General features: G+C 51.3%; 1 protein-coding gene across 2 annotated transcripts; it reads right to left on the reverse strand.

Annotated features, from left to right (window-relative positions):
* Window positions 1-421: 421 nt before the first annotated feature.
* PHF19 (PHD finger protein 19) lies at window positions 422-27,875 on the reverse strand. 2 transcript variants are annotated; one of them, XM_026657275.2, is made up of 15 exons: window positions 27,717-27,875; window positions 24,046-24,249; window positions 22,143-22,224; window positions 19,039-19,134; window positions 17,795-17,895; window positions 15,870-16,018; window positions 14,146-14,241; window positions 12,697-12,765; window positions 9,654-9,774; window positions 8,100-8,167; window positions 7,724-7,894; window positions 6,945-7,032; window positions 6,003-6,088; window positions 5,285-5,380; window positions 422-3,597 (listed from the first exon to the last, which is right to left on the reverse strand). In XM_026657275.2, exons 2-15 carry the CDS (start codon window positions 24,232-24,234, stop codon window positions 3,249-3,251), a joined length of 1,761 nt encoding a protein of 586 aa, XP_026513060.1. In that variant the 5' UTR covers window positions 24,235-24,249; window positions 27,717-27,875; the 3' UTR covers window positions 422-3,248. The 2 variants fall into 2 exon arrangements, with proteins under 2 accessions (XP_026513060.1, XP_026513059.1); XM_026657274.2 differs by having other exon boundaries at window positions 422-3,600.
* Window positions 27,876-27,941: the final 66 nt, after the last annotated feature.

A 27,941-nucleotide genomic window follows, 5' to 3' on the forward strand; every position in this document is an offset into this window, starting at 1 on the left:
ACAGTGCTGGAGCAGTGAAGCTACGCCACTATAGCACTGAGAGCGTCTCCCATTGGTGCAGGTACTCCACCTTCCCGAGAGGCATTGGCTATGTTGACAGGAGAGGCTCTCCCGGCCACCCAGCACTATCTACAGCGGGGGTTAGATCCATATAACTGCGTCGCTCCGGGGGGTGGATTTTCCACCCCCGAGCAATGGAGCTATACCGACAGTAGTGTAGACCAAGCCTCAGTGGTGAGAGATTATTTTAACAGTAGAGATGTACTACAGATTGACTTTTAAAAGCCACAGTTTCCATTCGCTGGATTCAAATCCAGTCCCAACAACAGACTCCACATTTTACAAACAGGTGGCAGCTTTTCCATCGAGGTGTTCCTAGATCATTTCTGACAGATTAATTGAAAGGCTTTAAAAAAAAAAAAAAAAAAAAAAAACACCCTGAAAACCTGCTATGATGGATGTTCAGACTAATCTGCTTCTGCTACAGCAGCTGATACCAGGCCAGATTCTGATCCTAGTTATTCTGGGATAATCTTGAAAAACTCCACTGAAGGCAATGGAAATACTTCCAATTTACACTGGTGCATCCAGTCAGAATCCGGCCCAAAACTCTAACACTCAAAGGACAGCAAGGAGCTGTATGCACCATTCTGGGTCTCAGACATATAATCAAACGCAGGCTACAGAAATACGGAGACCTTAATTCAGATTGGGGGGGGGGGGTTAAATTAAAAACAACCACCACCACCCCAGAACTTGGATTATCCACGATGTTATTTGAGGAATGACGTCAATGGGAGTTTTACTTTGTTAAGGATCATATAATATGGCCTTTGGTTTGTAACTTTAACCTGTGCTGTGAAGGCGATGTTGTGCCATTCCTTTGGACGTCAGTGGTGGAAGTGCTGCTTTTATTATGGGAGTTCTGCTTAAAAATGGCGCCTAATCTTCCTCTCTCAACTGTTTTTACTCTTCCTTTAGACCCATGTCAGTTAGGGGAGAATCACACACTGAATGATTCAGGATCTTAAAGTTTTTTCAATAAAATGAGCTTTTCAGTTCATCTTTCAACAGCCAGGTCATAAAATCATATACACTGTTAAAACCATGTCCTTTAGGGATTATTAAAGGTGAAAGAATTTGCAAACTCTAGTTTGGTTTTTTTGCCTTTAAGATGTTTAAATTTTTGCACTTCACTCAGTTTGGACAATGAAAGGAGACTTGTCAGTTTCACTGTTATTTATCCACAGTGTTGTTGTCGCCATGTTGGTCCCAGGGTATTAGAGAGACAAGTGGGGTGAAGTTGTATCATGTATCAGACCAACTTCAGGTCATCTGAAAAAAGAGCTCTATGCAGCTCAAAAGCTTGTCTCTCATCACCAGAAGTTGGTCCAATAAAAAGATATTACCTCCCCCACCTTGTCACTTGTTTATTGTCAGTTTCACTCTGGGTTCTCAACAACCAGGCTAGAAAGTGTGGATAACTTTTCACTGAATGTTTAAAAGAAAAATCTAGTAAACATTTCTACTGATATTAGAGCTTGTAAAAGTATAGATATATTTTAAAACAACCTAGATTGTGTCTAAGCTACCTGACAAGATCACTTTATATTAGACAAGAGTGGCAATTATTAGGTAGGCAAACTGAATCCCAGAATTCAGCTTAGCAAGTCACTTTCTGAATCCCAATAATGGAAAACATGGCTCGCCTTCCAATAATTTATTACATTCGTTCTTCTGATTCTTAAGTTACTGCATTTCCTCTCCCTTCCTTGCCCTGCAAGGCTACATCCTCTTCTTCCATTATATATGCAAGAGCAACAAAGACAGAGATCATGCAGCGCTAAGTAGAAAGATTTGGTTCAGCTGGTATATGTCAGGTAATACAAATAGCAATATGTATAGTTATGTATCCAAAAGCAGCAACAACAGAAATTCCCTCCCCCTACACAAACATTTCTCTTTCATTCGCAGAGATACAGTCACTTTTCCTTTGTTTTGCTTTTTGTTTGGCTGGTTTTTTTGGCTTGTCTACTCATTTGGCAGCATTCAACACAATGATCTTTACAAAAATAAATGCCCATGGCTCCATTTCACTTAAGATGCCATCAGTGCAAAACAATGCCCTCCTTGGTTTTAAGGCAAGCTCACGTCATTTGTCGGATTCATTCCAAGACTGTGATTGTCAAAAGAATAAGCAAATGGAGCTGCTGCATCATTTTACATCTTAATGTCATGGGACAATAGCAACCGTAATGTAAATCTGTCCTGTGGCTGGAAGTGAATGGCCTAAAAGAGTGAGTGAGTGAGTGAGTGACTGTGTGTGTGTGTGTGTGTGTATCCGTATCCCATTAATGAATGAGTATGATGAGGAGGTAAATACTATATAATTGTTTTGACAAGAATCAGCTTGCCCAGCATTTTCTATCAGCACAAGAATGTGATACTTGGGTGCTTAGGCATTATAGAACCGGTTATGTAGGTGCTTTCTGCTTTAGTAACAAGACCAGTTGGGTCTGTTATTTAAGGCTTGTATGTGATCATAAGACACTGGTGGACTTAGATGTGGTTCTTCTGCATAACAGCATTTTTATTGTTACTAGAGGGGATGATAGTTTGAGCTCTATACAGATTGGTTTTCCTTTCTCCACTCCCTCAAACTTCCCTCTTTGCTTTCCTCTCACCACAAGAGCTGCTCCATCAGACACGTGTGTGCACTATCAGCCAGATGCTGGGTGGTTCGGATGGGCCTACCATGCCTCTATGGTGCAGCAGAGTATCACAATGAAAAGCCATAGAACTAATTGCTCACTTCCACAAAGATGGCTCCCTTGGCTTAGCCAAAGGGTCCCCCGGGGAAGCCAGTTGTATATACATGACCAATAAAATAACCATCATTAAAAACAAGAACTCGATCAGTTTTAGCCACCCGATGCCGCGGCTCACAGTAAGTTTGGATGTAATCGCTGTGTCCAACTGCCTCTGCTATATCCTGTCCTAAGTCCTTCACAGTTCCCTAGAGATCCCCTGCTCCAGACCGTTAAGTGTTCCTTTCAAACCTCGCCTGCACAACTCACTGTAAGCGTAAGGAGAGCTGTCAAAACTCTCCCGCATCGGTGCACGGCCAGCGCGAGAGCCCTGCTCATCCACATCCCTTGCCTCCTTTGGTTTAGGTCATGGGTTTTGTTTGATTGATAGATCTATTTAATTCTAGGAGAGGTTTCCCAGGCTGGTCCAAGCCAGAGGGATCAATATGGGGTGGTGCCTTCCCATTCCACCAGATATTGGACTTTCCCCTCCGGAGTCACCCTGCGGGCTAGCACCTGGTACTTCTCCCCACACACCAGCCTGCCGGCTGCTCCAAAGTAGTTGGTGATGGAGGACTTGAGGTGGGAGAGGGAGGAGTCGTCCTCACTGATGCTCTCCAAGGTGTGGCTGTCAATCCCATCATCCTGGCGCTCCGGGGCACAGGCCGCCTCACTGCTCTCTGAGGCGCAGCTGTTCAGGTGTCCGCCTTGTTCAATGCCTTTTCTCTTCCCCCCCACTGGGGCGTAGGCTTTAGCCGCCAGCTTTCGTTTCCGGCTGCCCACGTTCCTTCTGCTAGGGGAGAGAGAGAGAGAGAAGGGGATGGGGATAAGAGAAATGCTGGCAAAAGGAAACTACAATGCAGCAGCTCTGGCCCTTAGACAAGACATGTGCCTGGTGATATCAAGGGCTCCTGACCCACAGGGCCCTGCACTGAGCCGGCCAAGTAGGGAGCTGGAGGATGTTTACTAATGAAAGCGAGTGAGTTTCCCGTCCCAGCTGCTGTGAGACTTTACGTGCACCAAGAAGCGAAGTGCCAGGTTTTGGGCCATTAGCCACCATCCAGGAGCTAATAATCCGAGGCTCAAATTAGTAGGAAGAGAGGCAGCTCCCCTTGCTAGGATAACTGTTGGGGAGTTACAGGACAGGAAGGCATGGTCTAGTGGTTAGACCCTGGACTGGTTATTGGGACTCCTGGGTTCTAGTCTTGCCTCTGCCACTGATTGTTTATCGTATCAGACTCATCTCTGAATTGGGCTCATAACTTCTGTAACTCGGGCACTGGAAGGAGGTTGAAGTTACATTGGCTTAGACTCCCAAGGGTCGGTTAAGGTTATGTCTACATGGCACAAAAGACACCACAGCAGGAAGTCTCAGAGCCCAGGTCAACTGGCTCAGGCTCACAGGGCTAAAAACAGCAGTATGGGCACTCAGACTCTGGCTAGAGTCTGGAAATCCAATGAGAGGGGAGGGTCTCGGAGCCTGTCCGAACAGCTACGCTATTTTTAGCCCTGTAGTGCGAGCCTGTTGACGCAGGCTGAGATTCACTGCCGCGGGTCTCTTTGCTGTGTAGACATATCCTACTCCTCCTCTCTGAACATGGCCACCTGTGCCTAGAGGGACCCATTTCAGCAACGATGCTAATGCCAGGTTCCCCAGGGGCTCGTGAGCTTTAATCCATTTATTTGTGTGAAGTGCTTCAGCAGGGCTCTGTACAGCACTGACTACAGGGCAGGAGACATCCCATGGAGATGGCTAGGCAGGGTGGAGGTGTTCAGTAAAGCTGCCAGTTCATTAATAACGAGTCTTTCTGTCCCTACGACTGTAAAAGCACCCATCAGCTCCAGGTAAGCCAAGGGTAGTTTTGCTTACCAAGGAATGCAGGGCCAGTCCTTCTGCATTAACCACAGTGCTTCCCTCACCCCACCAAGGAGATGGCAGGAAAATAGGCAGTTTTATTTAATGACCTCAAATAGGCACCAAACAAACTGGCCGCCAGCTGTGGACATCAACTGTACAGTGGGCGGAGTCCTCAAGTCAAGGAATCCTTATTGCCAGGTGACCTGGGACCAGCTTCTTCACAGCGTATCCTTGTGAAGAGATTTAAAAAATAGAAGCTGGGTTTTCCTGCAGCCAGGCATGTACGTCTGGTGACGGTCTCCAGTTAATCAGTGTCCGGTTTGCTTAGGGTCAGGGCAGAGACCGAGAAAGATGAGCAATACTTGGAAATACTTTGGGTGCAGAGCAGTTGGGAGGCAGCATGGCCAGCCCTGAGAGAAGTCCAGGATAACTTCCAATGACCGATCACTCTACCTAAGCCAGAGGTTGGAAGGACAGGGTGAATGGAGAGTTAATGAGGATCACGGCAGGGGTTGGAAAAACAAAGGGGATTAAAAGAAAGCAGTGAAGTGCAGTCAAGATCAATGCAAAATCAAAGGGCAAGAACCTGGTCTCAGCCCCTCCCCTCCCCTCCCCTTACCTCGATTCATAAGACAGGCTCGTTATCGCAGAGCCAGATGTGCTGGCAGCATCTGTGGAATCCAGGTCAGAAAGAAAAGTCTGCCCTGAGCTGGCACTGAAAGGGAAAGAGACCAAAGTCAGCCCTGGCCAGACCTCAGCCACTGTGCGAGCCCAGCATTTCCGGCTGCGTCAGTAGCAGATGCCCATCTGCGTACGTACAGGACCCGGCTCCAAACAGAACGCCAGCTAAAACATGCAGCCTGTTTGGGGACATTCAGGAGAGCAGCAGCGTGCGTCCCTATCAGGACAGCCAGCGGGGCCTGCACTGTGTTAGTTAAAGGCCCAGAAGTCAGACAGGAACATAGTAACCAGCGCAGACCCCTAGGACTTCCAGAGCTGCCAGGACGGGGCTTTCACCAGCAGCCAGCAAGGGCTCCCCACCCCCCTGCTTCCATTTCCCAACAGGGCACAAGTAGATTAGCTGGTGCCCACTGAAAATCTTGATTCCTCATATAAATCTGGAACTGGAGATTTGTCCGATTAAGCCCCTCAAACATCTTTCACCTTTGGGCATCTCTCCTCTCCCCAGCACGCGAGGGAGTGAAGAGGGCAACCCCCGAATCACGGTGATGGCTACCCCCGGCATGGCAAAGAGTGGAGACGCATGCACAGAAACCCGGCGTGCTTTCTTCTTACCATCAGGCATTACTGCCCCCTGGGACAGATATGCCGTTTACCTTTTTAAGCTCTGAATTTCATCCAGTGTAAAGTCAAATATGCTGGCCAGGTGGTGGTTTGTGCTCCAAGCCGAGGTGAAGTCACTCTGCATTGCAAAAAGGAGTATATTCATGAGCTGACAGCAGGCCATCACTCGGTGTGAGCAATCACAGCCAGCGTTTCCTACCCCGGTTGGCCTCCCGCTTCCACCTCCTGCACACTCGGAGATGACCTGTGCTTTGGACGGTCCCTTACCCCTCTGCAGAGCAGGCATGCAGAAGGCTGCCGTTTGGAGCTGGGCGCAGTTGGAGGGTTGTGGGGAATCCCATCCATTCTTTTTTTAAAGGCACCTTTCTCATTAAAAATAATAAAGTGTCCCATGCCAGCGGAGGTTCCGTTTTCCCTGGTTCTCGTCTGTAACTGAGAAGCTGTGAGGGCGTTTGGAGGGATGGGGGGACAATTATACTGGATGCAGCTGAGGATGTCAAAGTCTTTTACAATGGTTTAATCAATTTTTACACCTCATGCTGGCAGAGACCAAGTCTCACACCGAGTCAGTGGCAAACCCTGTAACAGAACCCGAGACACCCAACTTTCATCCCAGTGCTCTAGCCACCAGAAGACACTTAAACAAAGAGACGTATTTGGAACTCCCTGCTCTGAGCCTCTTGTTACTGGCATCAGAAGGCTGGTTTGTGGCCAGCAGGGCAAGCTTTCAAATTGGCACTTTGATCCTGCCTTTATTAGTCATCTCTGCCTGGGGAGTGCGCAGCCTATGCCGGATGGAAAAACAGCAAATTGGGGAAAGCACTCAAGCCTCCTAAATGGTCTGTTGGTAGCAGCAGCACAGGGATCTTGCCCAGTTCCGTGTTTGAAAAACAAAAAGCAAACAACTTCAATAATTCACCCCTGAAAAACAACATCATGGATAGTAACAAAAGAAAGAGTAGCGAGAAACTAACACTGGGAATAGCATCCTCCAACAAAAATTTTGATCTTTTTCTTCTAGCAACTCGCCTTTTCTGCTGTTGAAATTCATGCGGCAGCAAACTGTGAAAGCAAAGAACAAACACAAACAAAGAACAATGAGAGTCAGACTTGCTTGGAGGCTGCAAATCACGTAACAGGCCTGAGGGGGGGGTGTATAGAGAATGTCTATTTTGGTTCCAAGCAGCCAGGGAGAATCCTAGGGTGGGGAGTGTAGTCTTTTGAAAACTGTAAAATTTACGAGCTGTCGTTTGAAATCCTAGTCCTGCTTGCAGCCTAGGGAGCTCTGGAGAGAAGTGTGAGACCAGGGCTTAGTAGTCAGTTTGCAAAGAGCCAGTTACAATAAGGTGGTGTGAGTTGTGGCTTCTGTTTTATGGAGCAGCCTGGTTTGTTTCTCTCTGTTTTGGGGTTCTTGTGTGTTCTGAATTCTAAGGAATAAAATAATGTTACACTGCAACTGTTCAGAAAGAGTGTCTATGTTTTTAATCTAATGTCTCTGTTTGTATGCTGTGAAACAGAGACAATTATCAAGAGAGCCCAGGAAAGCTGCTTTACTGTAGTGGCTGGGAAAGAACTGGAGAATGCTGCACAACCCAGGGGAGCCCATGACTTATCATTTCTGTGTCAGAGTTTAAGACAGAAGCGGCCATTCTATGGAGGGAAAGCTCAAAGGGTTTATGGGGAAGCCAGTTTTCTTAAGAGGACCGATGCGGAGGAGGAGAGGATAGTGTGAAGTGAAAGCGTGGACACAGACCCGTTTTTATGGGCGTATTTGCTTTTTCCTCTCTTCTTCAGCTCAGAAGCTCCATTCTCACCCAAACCTGGTACTTTCTCTGGCAGGAGCTTGCTTGGGGGGTTTGGCGGGACACGAATTCGCAGGCGAAAGATGCATTTCTTCTTCTTGATTTCCTTACCGCACAGAAATCTAGAGGGCAGAAGATACAAATCCCCTCATGATCTATTGATTTTTAAGCTCTGAATGGGTGTCTTCATGGCCAACTCTTCCCCTCTACCATCCATCCTACCTCAACACCTAAACCCTGCAAACCCAGTCATTTCAGCCCCTCCAGCTTCCCCACACCTGCTGAAGCTGAAACGTTGCATCAAACAGTCCCCTCGCCCGGGCTCACCTGCTTTTGTAGCTGTTGAGTGCATTGAGCAGGTGTGGAGCACGTTCTGAGGCCGGAGTGCTGGTCAGCTGGGATAAAGCATTGGCCAAAAGGTCATTTCAGTAACTTGAACAGATGATCAGCAAAGCACAGAGCACACGCGGGCTAGAGAGCTCGTTAGAGTCACCATGGTTATTCTGAACTTAAACAAATGGGGGAGCCCATGCTACAGTTTTCTGCTATGGTCTAAGCAGGTTTGATCATAAAGCTCAGAAACGCACAGCCAACAAAACCCCCCAGACCTCCAGGATGCAAACGCTCAGGCCGTGTTTATTGTTTGGACATCAGCGCGCTGGGTTCCTAAGACAGTTAAAATCCCTCCTCTTGCTTTGCTCTATTTTTTTAAACGAATGACGGTTGCAATTACTTCCTGCACGTCACTGGGCCTGGACAGCAAAACTAGCCTTGTCCATTTCCTCTGGTTCTCACACACCGCCACAAGGCTGACACGGGTAGGTTAGGACCGGGGTTCTCAACCTTTTTCTTTTTCAGGCCCCCCAAACATGCTATAAAAACTCCGTGGCCCACCTGTGCCACAACATCTGGTTTTCTGCATATAAAAGCCAGGGCCGGCGTTAAGGGGTAGCAAGCAGGGCAATTGCCCAGGGCCTCATGCCACAGTGAAGCTAAGTTGCTCAGGGCCCCAGACTTCAGCGTTGCAATGGTTAAGCAGCCCTTCTCCAGGCTCTTTGGAAAGCTACCAGCAGCCCTGCCCGACGAATCAGCTGCCTTGGGGACTACAGCAGGTCTACAGTCAACACCATCCACCCATAAAACCCAGCTCCTCTGCCAGCCGGGGACCTGCCGGATGGAATCCATGCCAGGGGGGTTACAAGTGAGTGCTCCGTGGGCAGGCAGAATGAGAGTCAATCTTGCAAGCTCTGGTAATGCCCTCTGTCTCCCCAATTGCCCTGCACACGGTCATTGACTAAACGATTACCACAAACCCCGCAGTGCCTGGGCACCTTGTACAAACACCTGCTAATGATTTGCTTCTAAGCTGGCCACAAACCAAGTCCATCCAGAGTCACAAGATCCACCCCACTGTGGCAAACCCCCCTGGACTCCCAAGGAAGAGTCAGGCAAAGGCGGTTTTATACCTCCTACCCTGTGCCCCTCGAGGAAGCACACAGAAAGGCGACTGTCCCAGCCTCCCTGCTCCAATCCTTTGCAAACGAGTGCCATTAAAATGCATCTTGCCGTTTATGGGTCCTTCCCACTAATAGAGACACCCAGAGTGCAAAGAGACACAGCTTCTCACCACGGGATTTCACTATTAAACACACCTGAATTCACCTCTCTCTCTGAGTGACACTCGGGAGCTTCCCGTTTTGCTGCCTGAGCAGACAGGAACAGAGGCTCCCAAAGAAACCCTGGATTTATTTTCTTTGGAGTCAGCCTGGCCTCATTCCTGGCTTTAAGGGGTGGATGGTCCATGCGTCACTTCCCCTGCAGCCGCCTATCATTCCCTCCGAGCTGCCTTCCCCCATCCCATCCCAGGCCCCATGTGTGTACCTTTCCGAGCTGTAAAGGATCCCAGTGGTGGTTCACAAAGGCTAGGATTTCCTCAAAGTCGAAGTACTTCTTTTTGCTCTGGACGCCCAGGTTATAGAGGGCCAGGTGGACAACGTCAACCCTGCGGGAGCAAAGGAGCAAGAGCAGCTGAGACTCTGCAGGCCCCACTTAGGTCAGGAGCCTCTTTCAGATGCACTTGCATTTACTTCAGGTTTGCAACCCTGAGCTTCCTGCTCTGGCTTTGCCATCCCCATGGCAGCTGCCTTCTCCCCACTCCTGCCATTCTCCTCTGATCCTACTCCAAGTAACCCCTTGGATGCTCAGGGGGTCTGATGGATGGATTCTACATGGCTGATAGCAGAGCAGGGGGAGAAAGTCGCCTGTCCCTTCCCCGGAGCTGCCATTCTGCAGGCAGCAGCAGACGTGTCCTCTCAATGATCTGTGCGATAGACATGAATGGAAACCCAGTGGTGCATCCTGCACTATGGAGAAGGCTTGAGACCAGATCGCGTTAATCCGCAGCATGGGATGCTGGCTAGGACGTGGACAGAGCGCCCCATGGTAGCTGCTGTGCAGGTCTGGAGAGTCGTGGCAGGTTCCATTGTATTTGCACATGCACAACAGTGGATTAGAGGAATAACTCAAAGGCTGGTTTAAATCTGTCAAAGGGGAGCCAGGAAAAGGAGGATTAAATGGCTGTTAGGTTGACCTGTTTGGCAAAATCCTGCAAAGGGCTCTGCATGCGGGGAGCTTTGCCACGTGCTGAAATACCTGAGCCCCACCGGGCTGGCGAACCTGCGGAGTGCCAGGATTCAGTCCTAATTTCCTGGCTTTCTGTCAGTTTCAGCCACATGCTCAGTGCTACAGTGAAAGTAGAGGGGAGGGGGATTCCTGGCTGATCTAATATTAGCTGAAAAACAAAAGTGCGGGAGGCTGGCGGCTGGCCACAGAGGCTCCTAGTCACATCAAAATAGGTCCTGGCTGCATTTACATCCTGCCTCCCTGGAAACATATCCCCCGTTATATACGGTATCCCTCTATCCCTGTTCTAAACCAGCTGCACAGCATGGGCATACCCCGTTCACCAGCTACTGTACTTCACCCCAGAGGTGGCTGCATTTCAGTGGCTGGTTAAACAAGGTCTGTATATCCTTGACATACTTCACCGCGGGGGATTGTCGGAATTCATTAATATAAACATGTAAAGCTTTTTGAGATCCTCAGATAAGAAGCCCTAGAGAAGGGGAAAGTGTTATTTATCCTCTGACCTATAATGTCTCTGCTATATAAACTTGCACTTAATCCCTTAACTAAAGAGAGAGACATGTGGCCAGATCACCTGGGTGACTTATCTGCTGGCAAATATGTACTTTGGCTCACATACAATAGGGCAAGCATGCAGCATAGATCCAGCCACCTTAGAAATCAGTGCCGCACAGCTTGACTCCCGGAGCAAGGTGTGCTCAGGAGAAGCCCCGGGCTGGCTTGCAGGTCAGAAAAGAGGCTCAGAACAGAACTAGCCAGGGCCTGTTCAGATGATGCCTCCAAAGCTGCAAAGATCCTGGCAACCTCCCTGCACCAGGGAGAGGGTGAAATGCCAGTGTGAGGCTCCTGTACTAGGCAGGATGATAGACAAGCTGATTCCCTTTGACCAGGAGCTCCACGGTTGTGGAGCACAAAGGAAGGTCAGGAGCCTCCCCATTTAGGGCACAAAACAAATCACCCTCTTTCTGCTTATCAGGAAACTTCCATCCACTAGTCCCTAACTGACTCCACAAACACGTGCACCAGTTTTAGGTGCAAGGCCTATTCCCCTAGGGGACGGAACCACCCTCCAGCTTGCCTGGCACTGAAGATCACACATTGAATCCCAGATTAGCTTGAGCTAGCCAGGGAAATAAGGGGTGCTGGAGGTCAGAGTGAACTGCATCGGCAGAATTACAAGTGAGGGGCCTAGGATTGGAACAACATGGGTAGCAGTTCTGCAGGTTGGGATTTAGGGGCATCAGCAAAGCTGTGTGCGGAGCCCTGGGCTGGAAGAGCAGGTCAGGACACAAGGGGCAGAAACATTTTCACGCACCCTTAAACTATAAAATAAATCATGGGCACACCAATAAATGCAAATGGCCCCTCCACACAGATCCCCAAAGCTTGGGGGGAAAGGGGCCCTCGCCCGGGGATGCTCACGAGACTGGAGCTCAGGACATTCGGCGGGGCTGCATCGGCTCACACGGGCTGGGATTGCGGCTGCTCAGTAACTTTAAGAGCCAGGCCCGTTGATTTTTAAAAACGCGTGTGAGATCAGGCTGCTGGGCCAAGTAACTGCATGAAGATGCAGCTTCAGTTCAACGCGCGGCTTAGGCGGGCCTGGGGATGCCATTAACAGGGGAACCCTGGGGACTGCCACATTCAGCACTCCTCCTCCTCCAGCATAAGCCCAGGCCCTGCTGCATGCAGGACAGAAGGGGGAAAGCCACAAGGCCCAGGAAGGATAAATGGTGCCTGATTATCAAACTGCTGGTCAGGGAGCCAGGTGGGCTGAGCGGGGTTCTGTTCCCACCCCCGAACTGCACAGAAAGTTCCCAAAGGAAAGAGACAGCTGAAGACACTTCACTCTGCACTCGAAGGGGCACCAAGGGGAAAGGAAGCCATTAGACACCGGCTTCTACTGTGTATTATACTCCATAAAGTAAAGATCCTCTGGCCCCCTGTCCCTCTCCCTGCTGATCCCACCCTTCCTGCAGCAGCCGTAAATAGCGCTCCGGTATAGGAGACAATATCAAGGCAATGACCTCGCTCTGCTGCGTCATGTGCATCTGCTTGGCTACGGCTCTTCCAAGGGACAGTTACAACCCTGGGCCACATGGAGGCGCTTCGTAGACCCTGCAGTTCCAGGGACAACTCTGAAAGTCCCTGACCGAGCGAGAGAGAAACTCAAGTGGAGGCTGGCAGCCCAGGAGTCAGGGCTTCGCCCCGCCAGTTGGGAGCCCCAGCTTCCAGCCCTGATCTCTTGATCCCAAAGTGACTACTCGCCAACTCTTACCATCTCAAGGGCAGGCGCTTGATGTATTCTGGCCCCTGGTTACACACCGCACAGAAAAAAACATAAAACCTGAAAAAGAGAGAGAGAAACACATGGTAAGGTAGGGGGCAGCTCAGAAGGGGGATGGATTTGGGCTCATCTCTCCAACAGGACAGCCTGAGGCTCTGGCTTGTGGAGTGGCAGCCACCAGCCCATCCTCCCCAAAGGGCAGCGGGTCTCAGCATTGCAGCAGGATCCTCTGTGCTCATGTGGGGCAATCACTGCGGTAGAATCCATCCCCCTGCACGTGCCAGGCTGTGTTCTCCTCTGGCCTGGACTGGGGCCAAAGTCACTCCGCTCCCCCGGGCAACGCTTGCAGGCTTCACTCCCTCCTCTAGCCCCTTTTGGAGTCCTGCCCCTGCCCCGCTCCCTTCCTCAGCTGCAAAGAAGGTACCTGCAGAGCCCAGAAATTCAGCCCTTTGGGTCAGCCAGAGGGGGTTGCTAGAGAGGAACCGAAGCACCCCTCTGCCTGCTGGGCTGGGTAGGCAGAATCCAACCCCAGTGTGGCACTCTCCTCTGCCTACCACACATGGCTGTGAGATGTGCCACCAGTGCCCGGGGAGGGGACGACGGGCTCGTCTGCCTGCCTCTGCACTGGTGTGGCGTGGCCCATGCCAGTTGCTTCAGATCAGCGGAGCAAAGCCATTCTCTCTGCTGTGCCTGGCAGAGTCTCCTGGCTGGCAGGCTGCCGGCCAGAACGCTCCCTGACTGCGCCGGGTTGGGTGGTTAGAAATGAGTGAGGTGCGATCTCCCAGCTACGGACCCCGCACCGCACACAAAGGGGCAAGGACTCCCCTCCCCCACACAGCCAGAGAATGCACCACCTGGGGCTTGTCCACACACACACACACACACACACACACACACACACACACACACACACAGTTAGTGTGCAGCAAGTGGGGTGCAGATCTGCTGCGCATTAGCCGGCCATGTGTCCATGCAGGCCCCGCTGCTGCACACAGTTCCCCAGGGTGCTTCCATATCCCACTCGGGAACTGCTAGTGCGCAGCAGCAGGGTCCCCGTGCCCGGCAGGCTGGAGCAGGGCAGACTTGCACCCCGGCTTGCCATGCTCTGGTGTCCATGTAGACAAGATGGAGGGAGAGACTCGCTCAGTCAGTGAACTCAGACCGGCAGCTCTCTCCGGACCACCACTTGCTGGAATCCAGCAGCTCTCGGCCAAGCGACCAGGCAGGATTTCAGCTGAGCAGCAATTCCCAGGACACCTGAAGGAAGCCGATCACCTGGGATGAAGAGACCCAACCCCACTGATTCCAGCTGCTCCCAACGCAGCTGTGAGCGTGTTAACAGTCAGCTGGGGGAGGACATACAGACTGACCAATTCACAACTCTGGCTCGACCCTCAGGGATGCACGGAACAAACCAGGGCGAGCTGGAGAAGGACGTACCGGTCTCCAAACATCATGGGGTCGCTAAGGCACTGCGTGCAGGCCTCGTGGAACCACTGCCTGCAACTGTAACACTGCAGCATCTTCAGGTACCATCTGGGAAGAGAGACCAGAGTTCAACACTCTCGGAGGTGGCACGAGGTGCATTAGGACCAGATCCCCTTTGCTATACATGGTGCCCTACAGGTGAATGGAGAAAATTCTCGATGGCGCAGGCGTTGACACCGGGGCAAAGTAAGTGTGCAAAATGGGTGTGCAACGCTCCCCAAACGGGAATGGCAGAATTTCATACCCCCTCCACACTGGTGGAAATGAAGGCGCGAGGCGCAGGACAGTGGAGAATCAGGCCTCCTGGGTCGGGGTTTGTAATGTTGCAGGGGAAGGGCTGTATTTGAAAAAAAGCCCGCCACTGACATTTACATTAAAAAGGGGGAGCAGGGGGTCCAGATGGAGTTTTTGAAGGAGGCAAAGAAGTCAGCCAGCCCCACTGAACTGCCATGGGAGCTGGGCACTTAACCAGGGGCTCCTTGGAAGATCCCAGATTCTACCCAGACCTGGATTTCCCAACAATATTTTTTATCAAATGTAAGTTGAGTAACTAAAGCTACTTGGTCACAGCCTTTCACGCTATGGTATGTTGATCACACGGATAACCTCACACCTCAGCGGCTGGCTTTCTTAGCAGCCTCTCCCTGTTAAGCACACAGGAAGCCTCACTGCAAATGCACCGCGCAGCAGCTCTCTAGATGGTTATTTTGGTTGTCCGTGACTTTCCCCAACTGGGTTATTTTCGGATGGGGGATTCCCACCTGCAGCTTGTTATTACAGCGAGGGAAAGCAGCTCTGCAACCCATCGCCTTCCTCCCGGGGACAGGGCACCCTGCTCAGCAGACACATTCAGGGGGAAATAGGAAACACTGCCAAATCAGAACCTGACACATGCTTATTGGGCGAGAACTGCACCCTCAAAAAAGCCTTCCCCGGGAACTGACCTATCTCACACTTGCCCTAGGGAGGAAGGATGGCCTGGTGGTTAAGGGACACCAGTCCCAGGCTTTGTAACAGTCTTCCAGCGTCCGTGGGCAAGCCCTCAGCTCTGTGCCCTAGTGCCCCATCTATACGGCGGGGATAATGACACGTCCTTTGCCCGTCTTGTCTATTTAGATTGGAAGTTTCAGTGTGCCAGGCTCTGTCTCTCCCTCTGGTTTTGTATCATGCCTGGCACAACAGGGCCCTGATCTCAGCTGCTGCCATGATACAAAGATCAAAAGCAGCCCAGGGAGTCAGTCTGTGCCAGCTAGCTCCGTTTCTCTCCCTCACCGAGCCGAGGTGGTGTTAGAGTAACACTGAACAGCCCGGCTCGTGTGGACTAAAGTGCAGCTTGAGTCTGAACAGTGATTGAAATCAAAGCGGACCTGGTTTGCTTCCTTGGAGTATTCTGTCCCCCTCCGACTCTGTCTCGCTCTCCCTGGCCCTGCTCAGCAAATGGTTATGGGAGAGGGAGCTGGGTTCTAGTCTGGCTCATGCATCAGCCACAGAGTTGGTAAGTAAGGCCCGGATGCTGCCATCGGAGCCACTCGCATAGATCCCTGCCGCTGTGCAGGCCCAGCTGAGCCCACAGGGACACGGCTGTCTCGGGTATACCGGAGGAGGGGGCACGTCACACCATTAAAAGTCTGATCTTCGATAGCCACAAGTGCAGTGTAATAAGTTTGGGACCTTACTCTCCAGGGCCCCCGCAGTAACAGTAACACTGCTGCGGATTGGTCCTGTGCAGAGAATCCCATTCCAGCTGCTCCGGGTTGTAGGACAGCACCATCTTGACAGCTTGCAGCGTCTTGGCGATGGCTCCCTTCTTCAGGGCGCCCCCTTTCTGCAGGACCAACCAGAACACAGGGTCAGCACAGCCATGCACGAGGAAGCTTGTCACTAGGGGCGTGAGCCTGGCCCATTGAAAGCAATGGGCATTTTGCCATCAGCCGCGAGGACGCAGGCTCAGGTCCCAGGTTTGGCAGCAGCATGAAAGGAGCTCATAGTCAGAGCAGGGGGCCGAGAGTCAGGGTGCTCTGGCACTGGACTAGCCCAAGGCTGCCCAGCAGTTACTTCCCCTCTCTGTGCCTCAGTTTTCCCACCTGCAAAATGGGTGTCATACCCAGCGGGGGCGTGGAAACAAATCCATCAGGGTAAAGCCCAATGAGCCTCTTCTAACAAAGGTGCTGAAGGAGTGCTGGGCTGCACAACTGCAACTCCTGCCAGACACTCATGCTGCTGCTGCCATAATGTCAGTTCAGCCTTAGCTGAAAAAATGTCCTCTTTCCCTGCTATTGCATTCCTGAATTCCCCAATCCTCTACTTCCAGTATTTGCAATCCCCTAGTGTTACATCAGCCTGGGGTTCCTGTCGGCCGACGGTCACCAGAGTGACAACAACTGCAGCTGTCTCCACGTCTGGGTTCCCTAGCAAGAGATTCCTTAAAAGGGCCCAATCTGCACAGGGCAGAGGGTCAGCACTCTCTGAAAAGCAGGCCCCTTTGAAGGGCAGCAGCTGGGCAGGCCCCCCAGATCACTAGTCACTTTTGAAAATTTAGGTCTTCTCGTCCAGGACCTCAATCCCCGTGAAAGGTACTGTGTAAATCAATCCATCATGGAATACAGCTACTGGGGCAAAGAGAAGCGAGTGCCAGGGAAAGCCTGGGATTTGAATTTCTCTTTACACTGATATAGGCCTGGCGGTGCTCCCCCCAGAAGTCGGAGGGTGCAGGGCTGAGCTCTGTGGCTTAAGCCCATCTCTGCTCCATAAGCCTGACATGGGCACTGGTAGCAATGAGGACCTCTCAGGAGGGCTTTCTGGCCACTGACACCCACTGGCAGGAGCTGGGGGCTGGAGTGAAAGGGAACAAAGCTGTTGTACGGGAGCACGCCATGGAGGCAGGGAACATGGGGTTAAGTCCCTTTCCCCTGTTAAAATGGGCAGGTCCCAGGAGTAACAGTCACTTTTTAATGTTTTCCAGCATTTTCCCCAGTTATTTCAGCTGAGACCTCGACTGAGCTGTGACTTCCCCGCTGCAGCACGGCTTCCTTCTGCCAGCTTGGCCAGTGCAAAGGGGCTGCCCTGCCCCCCACCGGTAAATTCCCTCCGTGCAGCAGGGCCCCCCTACCAGGCACAGGGGCAGCTAGGCCAGCGCTGCAGGAGCTCTTCCTGCCCCCACGTGGGGAGCACAGCCAAGGTGAATCCTGATGATTCTGTGCCCTGCCACGGGGCACAAGTTAGGGTGGGCTTCCAGAGGCAGCAGCGGGTGCTGAACCAGCAGCCCCCGAGCAGGGGCGATGCAAACTGGCTCCCTTCTGTCCCTGCACAGAGGGGGGGATCCTGTCCCCTTGCCATCAGCTACAAAGGATTTCATCCCTCCATAGGAATGCAGGGCTCTTCTGCCCAGTCCCCCTAAGCTAACCCCGGCACCAAGAGCCAGGGTAAGTCCAGCGCAGGCAGCCACTCACTGCAGAGTTTGCCCAGCAAACATCACCTGGCAGGGCAGGTTCTTGTTGGGGTTGGCAGCCCCTGGAAGGGAAGGAGTTAACTTGAAACTGCCACACCCACAGAACCAAAACGGACCAGAGACCTGGCGAGCAGGAGGGTGAGACTCACTCACCCGTACAGCCAGGGCAAATATACATCTCCGACAAAACCAGGGTGTCAGCACGGGGCCGTCGCTGCTCTCCACCACCGGGATGTGGCACTGCTGGTGATAACCTGGAGGAGGGACAATCAGTGTACAGCAAGCCAAGAGCCTTCTGGGAGCACAGAGACTAGCTGGTCAATGAGAAGGCAGTGGTTGTGTGTGCACAGGTGCAGCACAGCCGCAAACACACACAATAACAGCAGCCACTAATGATCGGCCACAGGTCGTGGAAGAGGATTAAGCGGTATCCCGTAGCCCCGCCTGGCTAACGCCAGGTTCTCCCTGCTAGAGAAAGGCCAGCCTGGAGCTCAGCACGCATCCAGCATTAACGACACAGCTCCCCTGCAGCCGGCATATTAGAGCCATGGGTAACCTGGGGGTTTCAATGAACCAAGAGGAAACATTAGCTGCATCCCATCCCCCGTAAACATACACTCCCCACAGACACCCATTCACAGCCCCACTCATCCTGCCAAATATATACACACACACACGACACACGCCCTCCATTCATCCCCTGCAAACACCCCTGCCCGCTACCCCCCCATGCACACTCTCATTCATCCTCCCCAAACGTCCACGCAGCCCCATGCAGCCCACCCCCTGATCATTCCCCCAAACGTCCACGCACTCAGCTCACAACCACATACGAAACGTCACATTACTCCTCGGCTGCTTTCTGCGGTTCTAACGTGTCTCGCAGTGGTGCTGGGACCCCGAAGCCAACGGGGATTCCGCCGGAGAGTGGCCACGCTGGGCACCTGGCTTTCAGCAACTGCCACCTGTTTTCACTGTATGTCAGAGGGACACATGGCGCCGTACTGGGGAAAGAGCCAGCTCTGCTCACCAGGTATCCCTTATTAATAAACTCTAAGTATCAGCTTAGTGTAAAAGGGGACAAGCGGACCCCCCGCTCCTCCATCCTGGTCTGCTACTCTGTGAGAAAAGGGCTGCCAAGTGTGCCAAGTTCATTTTCTCCTTCCCTCCCTGAGCAATGACATTGTGGCCCTTCAGGGCCAGAAAACACAAAAATGAAAGAGGGTCAGCCAGAAATGTCAAAGCAAGGCAGCCGTGCTCTCTCGCAGCACAGAGCCTGCAGGAGGGGGACCAGGCATGCTGGGCCCCTCTCCGCTCTGAGAAGAGCATCGGAATCTGAAGCAGTTTCCACCGTCCGGGGGGCATCACACTCCACCTGGAGCAGCACTCGTTCTTACCTAGACCACATTTTCCACAGATGAGGATTTCGTTCAGGGGCCCTGATGTCTTTCCCAGGCAGATGTTACACTTTGGCTCTTCTCCAGGGACACCAGCTAAAAAAAAAGAGCAAGACAGCAGTGGGTTCAGAGATGCGTGATTCCTGCCGATATGCTGGCAGGAAATACCAGGGAGGGGGTGGGGAAGAGGGTCTGCTGGCAAAATTCAATTTCTACCCTCAAATACACACGCTCCACATTATATGGTTAAAGGAAAGAACCTGGGCAGCTCCTAAGCTCTTTTCCTGGCTCGACCACGGGCTCACCAGCAGTTATACCTCTATGTGCAGACACACATGCAGGCTAGAACCTAACCCAGAACATTCTACATGGGGAACCCAACCCAGAATCCCCTTGGACACCTGCACAGTCTTCTGTTCAGACACCACTTTGGGTCATAGAGCAGAATAGTTTCCCCCCCAAGAAGGATGATATTTGCTTTTCAACTAACATACGTTCCCAGGTCTGTCTGGGAGGGACACCTGTGACAAAGCGAGGCTTGCCGGCATCTGCAGAAACTCCAGCTAAGAACTGACCTGTTGGATCAGAACCAGCAGATTTTGTCTTGGCCCCTACACCCGCAGACTTGGCAAAACACTGAAGTGCGCATACAGCTGAGCCAGAAAACTGGGGTGAAAAAAATACATCATTCCCCTGACATGCGCTTGTGAAGATACATCCAAGCGCAGGATAATTTATAGCTTTTTTTTGCCTTAGCAAAATCAAGACTTCTGTACCAAGGCAGCCCATAAATAGGCTCTATGGACCGGACTCTCATCTCACTCGCACCAGGGCAAATCCAAAGTACATCCATTGGGTCAATGGAATTGTACTGGTGTGAGAAAAGACGCAGGCTCTAGCAGCATTTATATATTCAGAGTGCAACTCCCATTCACTAAAATAGAGTCAGGATTTCACCCTTTGTCTCTGAATCAGAAATAAAGTGAAAGGTTTAAAGACGTGCTCTTGTCTCAGGGAAGTTTCAAAGTCATCCTATTTCAAGATAATGCTGCTAGGCCATATTTCTCTTCCTCGGTTTCTTCTTGCTATGAACAGGTGCATGGAACTAGGATCTCTGTTGCATCCTTCATCCAAATGGATGGCCAACTGCTTACCTTACTGAGTGAAAACAAACTAGAGGCTTGATTTCAGTGGAAGCTCATCCCAACCTTTACTCCTACGCACATTCACAGCCCACCCCTCATGAGCACACAATCACCTGAGGGCAGATTCCATCCCTTGCACACAGAGGTGAGGGACTGCTCCAGAGCAAATGACATGTGACCATAGTCCCTGCAGGGCACGGTATCCTCCTTCACTCCCTGTCCTAAAACTGAGGTGTAAGGCTTGCCAGAGGCACATCAAACACCTGCTCCACCCCCGGTTCAGTGAAGATGAAGCTATTCCTGCACATTTGTTTAAAAAGAAAAATGTAAATGGCATTCTATGGGATGAGCAGTGCTTTATAAATGCCACTTATTATCCCAGAATAAAGAGTGGGTTGTAGCCCACGAAAGCTTATGCTCTAATAAATTTGTTAGTCTCTAAGGTGCCACAAGTACTCCTGTTCTTTTTGCGGATACAGACTAACACGGCTGCTACTCTGAAACCTATCCCAGAATAATTATCCTATTATTTAACCCTCCCCAAACGCTAAAAACTGGATCCTTTTCAGCATTTCTACTGAAGAGGGTAAACAGAGCTGCTACGAAAGCGTTGGTCTTCTGCACAGGGCAGGGGGGAATGTCGCCCTAGGCGGACAAAGGCACCAGCTGAGGCATCTGCTTTTTCTAGACTAGAACTATTCAGCTTGATCATCCAGGTGACACAGCAGCGTCGGAGGCCAGTCTGATGGGATTGGGAGCGTTGCTAGCTGCTGAGCATTGCTTTGCCACACACGAGACCCAGGCTTGTTTCCTAGTTCCAGTCTCTCATTCCTTGGGCCACCAGTGGCTAAGGGTTCTGCGGGTACCAGACACACAACCCCCCCGAGAGCAGCAGGAGACGTGCCTCACTAAAGAGCACACCCAGCCCTCGGGAAGACGTGTCGTGGCCTCTGTTGGGACTCCTGACCCGGCCTCCCTCGACCATTAGGACGAGGAGTATCCCCCTTTGGAAAAACCCAGGCACATCGGCAAAATTCACAGCTCCAAACAAATGATCACACAGGCAGGACATAAGCCAGAGATAAGAGTCCTGCCACTGGGCATGACGCAGGCACCAGCCAGAGACAAACACAGCCCAGCGAACCACCATTAGTCTAGCCAGAACATCCAAACAGTTCTTGTTCCGCCTAACATTTTCCAGATCGCCAGTCAAACAAACGGCCCCACGGGGTTAAAGGAATGTCCACTCAGACAAACAGCTCATTTTCTGGACAGACCTGCTGCTCTGGGCAGCACTGAAAGGGTTAAAATGCCATTTTTGGGTTTGTTTGGGGTTTTTTTTTTTTTACATGCAGTGATGCAAATACATCCCACAGATCCCAGCAAGGTACATTTGGAGCCTTTATCCAGACCTGGCACATCAGAAATATCAGCGCGTGAACAGAATGACTTTAGTGGCATTTGCATTGACCCCGTCTGCATGCAGCGCAGAGTGGGGCAGAAATCCTACGCACAGGGAATGGGGGTACTGCAAGAAGGGGACCGGTGCCTAGGCAGTAGGTTTCCATGGGGCATTCATTAGATGAGTCTGGGCGGGGGAGGCGGAGTCATGCTGCATCGCACGTATGTTATACCAAAACCTACCATCTAACTTGGCACCCATGCTCGGTGACCCACAGGGTAAAGATCCCAGCACTCCTGCCAAATGAAGAGCCAGTGTAGGGCAGCAAAGGAGTCAGCTGAGAGCCATGGAAGATGTCGTCCCAGAGCTACCTTTGAATAAACAGCGTCCAGGTCTCATGCAGCTAAAGCCACTCCAGCAAGACAAGAGAAAATGGGGAGTTTGGGGGGCCTTCAGGTCCATCCTTAGGAGCAGAAGCTGATGAGCCCCTGTTGGGATTGGTCCCTGCCTGTTTAAAAAAAACCCAGGGCAGGAGAAGAGACCAAAGTGTCACTCACCATGCTGAATATCCTTCCAAAGGACCCAGTACTTGGAGTTATCTTCAAAGGTCACAAGACAGCTCTGTTTGGAGCCACTTACCTGTGCAAACAAGAGAGACGTCAGGTGCAATTTTATCCCCTTCATTTTAAGCATTTTTTTAAACTCACAACATTCTGACAGCTTTGCTGCAGGAACTCGCTGCAGCATGTGAATTTTAAAGGAACATCCAGTTGCATTTTGCTTTGGTGAGGGATGCCAGACTAACAGCCCTGAAAACCAAAGCTGGCTGTGTTGCCACCTATCAGACGCATGGGCAGCACCAGTGCCCAGCCCTGCTGTGGAATACCATCGAGAGATGAGAGAGTATTTGTTCCCACACTCATCCAGCCCTTGGCATCTCTGCTGAGGAGCCCACTAATGTGACGACCTGCTTACCCTCTAGAAACTGGACTGAAGTGCAGCTCATCTCACCAAACAGCCATCAAATGAAATGATTTCTGGTCACCACTGACATGGGCTGGATGGAAACCAGCAGCCTAAGAATGAGTCCCCAAACCTGCCAAGCCACCCACCTGCAGAATTGGTCTTAACCCCAGTAGTCGGGCTGTTTAGCATCTCAGCACAATCACTGGTTGTGTCCCACTGACCCTGGACAGCTTTCACAAGCCTATTCTTCCTGTTAACACTTAGCCAGCATCTTCCACGGAAGGCTCTCAAATTACTTTACAACAGTTGGGCATGTGTTAAGGTTTCCCCCCATTTTACAGGTAAGTCAACTGAGGCACAGAGAGGTTATGTATCTTCCAACATTACACAGGAAGTTGGTGGCAGAGTCAAGACTAGAACTTGTGGGAAATAAAAAGTACAAATGTTGCCATAAAATTGCACATGAAATATGTTGCTGGGCTTTTTTGTTTCAGGTAATTTGATAAAATGCCAACTTCCAACAAAAATATACAGATGCATGGAGTGAAAAATTACAGATGCAGGCATTATACTGTCAATAGAATAATGCCTGCATCTGTAATTTTCACTCCATGCACCTGAAGAAGTGGGTGTTTTACCCACGAAAGCTTATGCCCAAATAAATCTGTTAGTCTTTAAGGTGCCACCGGACTCCTCGTTGTTTTTTTGTGGATACAGACTAACACGGCTACCCCTCTGATACTTCACTGTGTAAAGTTACTCAGGGATCCCCTTCGCTCACCTCCTCACTCCCCCCCCCCCCCCCCCCCGGCCGCCGCAGCCGCAAGGGGGGGGGCCGCGGGGGAGGGGCGGGCAGGGAGGGGAAGGGGGGGGGGGGGGGGCGGCACCAGGGCCCAGGTGTCGGGCGGCAGGGACGGCTGTGCTAGGGGAGGCAATACCTCCCCATGCCTATTATACCCGCCGCCCATGCCAACGTATGTGAAAGCAGCTGTTCTCGGGGGCCTGGAGAGAAGGAGATAGGACTGGGGACTTGCGCACGTGGAGGAGGAGTTGCTCTTGGAGTCTGACAAACCTCCAAACAGATTTACAGGGGTCAGTCCCCTGTGAAGCAAACTGCAAGGCTTAGCCTGGGAAGCCCTTAGGAAATGAGCCCAGGAAGGTTTGTACAGGTCTAGTGTTAGCAGAGAAAAGGGGCTTCTGTTTAGCTCTTTAAAAAGAGACGGATGCATTCGCCCAAACTGGGACCTGAATCCAGATTTCAAAACACCCAAAGTTTGAGGGTACTTGAAGGCAGGATTTGGGTCACTCCCATTATTGAGATATTGGGATTAGGATCTGCTGGGAAGTTCAGATTAGGATCCAGGTTCAGAGTCCAGCCCCCCAGTAAGACTTGGAGCATTTCGATCTAGGTTCTGATTCAAGCACATCTCTGGTATATAAGTAAGTAATAGAGAACCGTGTTAGATTGCATAGAGCTTTGAACGCCTACTTTACCCTCTTGATCTTTCCAATGTAATAGAGTCCATCAGTCCACCTGCAGAGCACATACTGCCCCTCCGTCAGTTTGACCATCAGATCTTTGCAGCCACTCCCATTCGCAGAAGAGTTGACCGCTGCTTGTTGCAGGTGGCTGGCAGCTGCATAGACATCTCGGATGATTGGGTTGTGTGTGCCGTTCTCCATGAGCCTCAGCAGACACTGCCAATAAAATACACACTCAGTGACTTTTCCATCACAACGTAGGGAAAAGCTAGTTCTGATGATGCAAACTCTCCAGTCCTGGGAGCCGTTGGCACCAGTCTCACCATCCTTAATCAGGCAAAGCTCTCACCCACTTTATTGGGAGTTTTGTCTCTATAATGTTGCAGATCTTATGCATATCACAGGATTATTGCTAGTGTAACCCACTCAGTGTGGCATTCTGTTCCCCTATAGTAGTGTCAGGGCCACAAACAGAGGTTGATGAACCTGCGTCAGCCTTGGCTAATAGCCACTCTTTTAGCTCCAGCTGTAGAGGCGTATGCTTTTAGAACCAGAGGTCTCAGTCTATAGTTGAGAAAACAAGTTATATTAGCCTTTAGTTAACAAACCCAAGGGAAAGGGGATACAGCTAAGATCATAATGAACAAAGAGAAGAGTTCCTCTGGCACCACTCATTTCAGAGGGCTCCGTCAGGTCTGAAATACTTTGGCCAAAAGGCATGCGTTTGAAGGGTTGACAGAATTTACTTTTTATTTCTGTGAATTTTAATTCAAACATTTCTCTGCACTTTTTAATAAACCCCAAATCCAGCAGCACCTGACCAAGGCACCAGCATGAAAATTAAACTGACTTTAAACAGAAAGTGATACTGACCAGCCGAGTTTCACTCCCCTAAAGAAGTGAAGAGCAAAAAGTAAACAAATAGCATCAAGTAAATTTGATTTTTAAAATACTTTCAGTTTTAATAATCATCGATATCATTAGTAAACACAGATGAGACAACATCATTGAGTGATATACGATTTTTATCTTGATACTGTCCCTTTAATTGCAAAACGCACTCCTGCCTTAGTTTATGCCCTGGAATTGATTTAAAATATAAACAACTCAATGTGTTTTACCCTGGGGACTTTGCACGCAAACATGAATACACCCTGCAAACTACCAATAAGATTTACAGCTTCGATGAGACAAATTTTAGTGGTTAGCGAGTCTCTCAACTAAAGTTCAGGCAAGTCTGTCCAAATGTAGCCAAACAAAGCAAACCCCGCAATAGAGCATGATCTCTGGGCAATCACATCAGCGAGCTGCTACATGCCACTGAAAAATGCAAGTCACCCTCTGATCTGTTTTCATATTAAACCAGACTATGTTTCAGTTTCCCCTTAAGTCAATGGGAGACACCCACTGACTTCAGTGGGAATTTGGTTTGGCCTTCAGTTTAGTAAGGTTATTATTCTGAGACAGACAGCAGGTACCAGAGTTACAGAGACAGAAAGGCTAAAGCAAGGGAGGTCAGGGCTTTTGAAACTCCCATCCACGAGTAGTGGGCAAACTTCATTTTGAAGGTTTCTCTTCCCAACTATCTTAACCTCTTGAATCCACAGAACTAGCCCGGAAATTCCTAGAGAGCAGCCTCACTCGCTCTTGGTGTCTGTGCTCTGGGACAGAACCCGGAAGTGCAGAAAGCATGCAAAAAATAACATTTGAATGGAAAGAAAAAAAAATCTCCTTTCCCCATCCCTCACGCATAAACGTCTAGTTTCAGGGCAAAGATTCAAGTCATGTATCCGTACCGGTTCTCCCAGCTCTAGTCTCACTGGGCCCTCCACACAGGACCATTTGTGAAGTAAGATGCTACCCAACAGGGAGAGTATGAGAATCCAGCCTTTAGCTATTATTACCAGCTAAGAATCAAAGGCAGCCTTCACTCAGGAGAGGATCCCTTTGACATCAATGGGAATTTTGCCAGAATGGGGACTGGAACCCCTAATTCAGTGTAATCATCAGGATGATCTTTTCTCACACAGGCCCCTGGCATTGCCTGATACGCCCAAGCAATGCAAATCTTTCCTGAGGATTCACAGGTGAGTCTAAATAGGTATAACTTGCACACCAAGTGGGCTAGAAGAGGAATCGACAAACACCAGTTTAGATTCCCCCCCTGGATTTGGCCCTATTCAAGCAAAGCTGGGCTACTCCTGGGAAATGACACATTCCCAGCTTGTTAAATATTTGCTAGAGAGCAGGGCGCCTTTCCAGGCAAGTCCAAGGCAGTCAGTCCCAAACTGAAAATACCTCCCTTGTTTTCCAGAATAATGGCTGGAATCATATTCCTTTTCTTTGCATCTCACAGAGAATATAGCTAAGACAGGAAGAGCAGCCGGCCCAGGAAGGCTCGGTCTCTCCTTTCACTGAAGTTAAAAAGGAGGGTTTGTAGTTGGGCCCCCATTCCCAGCAGAAATAAAAGCAATGCCTCTGCCGCTCGCGCCAGGAAGCGAATATCCGAAGATGAAAAATCGCTGCCAGCCCGAGGAACGTCAGAGACTCTCCTACATTCCAGAGACATTAATCCCCTTTTCGGGAAGGACCCTGTGGCCTCTCCAAGGAAAAGCTTCCTACGCTAATTACTCAGCCCTCCAAAGGGCAGCCTCTGCCAGCGCTCAGATGGGACTCAGACGTGCACACGACGGGTCTGTGCCCAAAGCCCAGGCGAGGGGGCAGCCCGGGCAGTGACACGAGCCAGGTCCTCGCGGCTCTGCGGTGCTTTGGGAAGTGCAGCTGGCAGATCGCCGGCTCCCCAGCCTCCCCTGGCTTCAGCAAGGGCAGGTTCATTCAGGGGCACGTCTTGCCCCCCCCGGCCCCCCTGGATGGGTGGAAAAGAGCTTTGGGTGGGGGTGGGCGCCCCATGTCCCAGCGCTGGGAGGGAAGGGGGCAGCGCTGTGAATTGGGGGGGCACCCAGCTATACTCTGTGAATTGGGGGGGGCACCCAGCTATACTCACACCCTCCCCATGTCCCTTCCTCCCCCCCTTCTTACTCTGCAACAAATCTCCCTGCTGCGTGCACTTACCTAGGAGCCGGTCGCCCACAGAGCTGTGATTGGCTGATTCAAAAACATTCAAAATTAAATCCATTTTGGGGGGGGACGAGGGGGGGGGGGTGAGACACACACGGTCCCCGGCCAACCGGAGTCACGCGGCAAACGGGTCCCCAGACAGGGCCGGGGGGCGGACGCGGCGCACACAACGTCCCAGACACGCGGGGCCCAAACTCGCGTGGAACAAGGCACCGCTCTCGCCTCTCTCGCTAACTTTCCTGCAGCCGCCGACGTGCCCGAACTAACAATCGCTCTGGGGACGGGGGGGTTGTTCCATTGGGGGGGGGTAAATGAATGCAACCCCCCCCCCCCGAGGAAGCAGGCTCAGCCCCTGGCCAAGCCCGGCAGGGGGGCATGTCAGCATCCGCCAAAGGCCCCCCCCCAAAAAAAACCTAGATAAACCTACGAGATACAAGAAGTCTTGGGGGGGGGGTCTCCAAGCGCGGACACCCCCTCCCCGAGCCGGCAGCGGCAGGTCGGTGCAGCCCCCCCCCCCCCGATCACCTTGCAAACCTTGCCCGAGCCCCCGCCGGGGCCCCCCCCCCCCCCCCGCCCCGGGGCCCCCCCCTGGGCCCCCCCCTTACCGCTCCGCCAAGTCCTCGGGGCTCAGCGCCGGGCGGGGGGCGGAGAGCGCTGCCCGCGGCCGGCTCAGTGCCTGGGGCGCGGGGTCCCCCCCAGGCCGCCCCCGGCTGCGCCCCGGCTAGCCGCGCTGCAGGCGGGTGAGGCGGGGCGCCATCTTTTTCACTTTTTCCCGCGAATTATTTACGTTTTGCTTATGTAATTAGCACGGGCCCCCCTCCGCCTCCTCC

This window comes from Terrapene carolina, unplaced genomic scaffold, assembly GCF_002925995.2.
Source record: "Terrapene carolina triunguis isolate 2854851 unplaced genomic scaffold, T_m_triunguis-2.0 Scaffold238, whole genome shotgun sequence".
Taxonomy (NCBI): Eukaryota; Metazoa; Chordata; order Testudines; family Emydidae; genus Terrapene; species Terrapene triunguis.

Excerpts from the sequence above, each read along its gene's own strand:
- PHF19 (XM_026657274.2), bottom strand. The coding sequence starts at position 24,234 with ATGGAGAACGGCACACACAACCCAATCATCCGAGATGTCTATGCAGCT. Across the intron at positions 22,225-24,045 it reads ACATTGGAAAGATCAAGAGG|GTAAGTGGCTCCAAACAGAG; the intron begins GTAAAGTAGGCG and ends TTGTTTGCACAG. Across the intron at positions 8,168-9,653 it reads ATCCTTTACAGCTCGGAAAG|CTGACCAGCACTCCGGCCTC; the intron begins GTACACACATGG and ends GCTTTATCCCAG.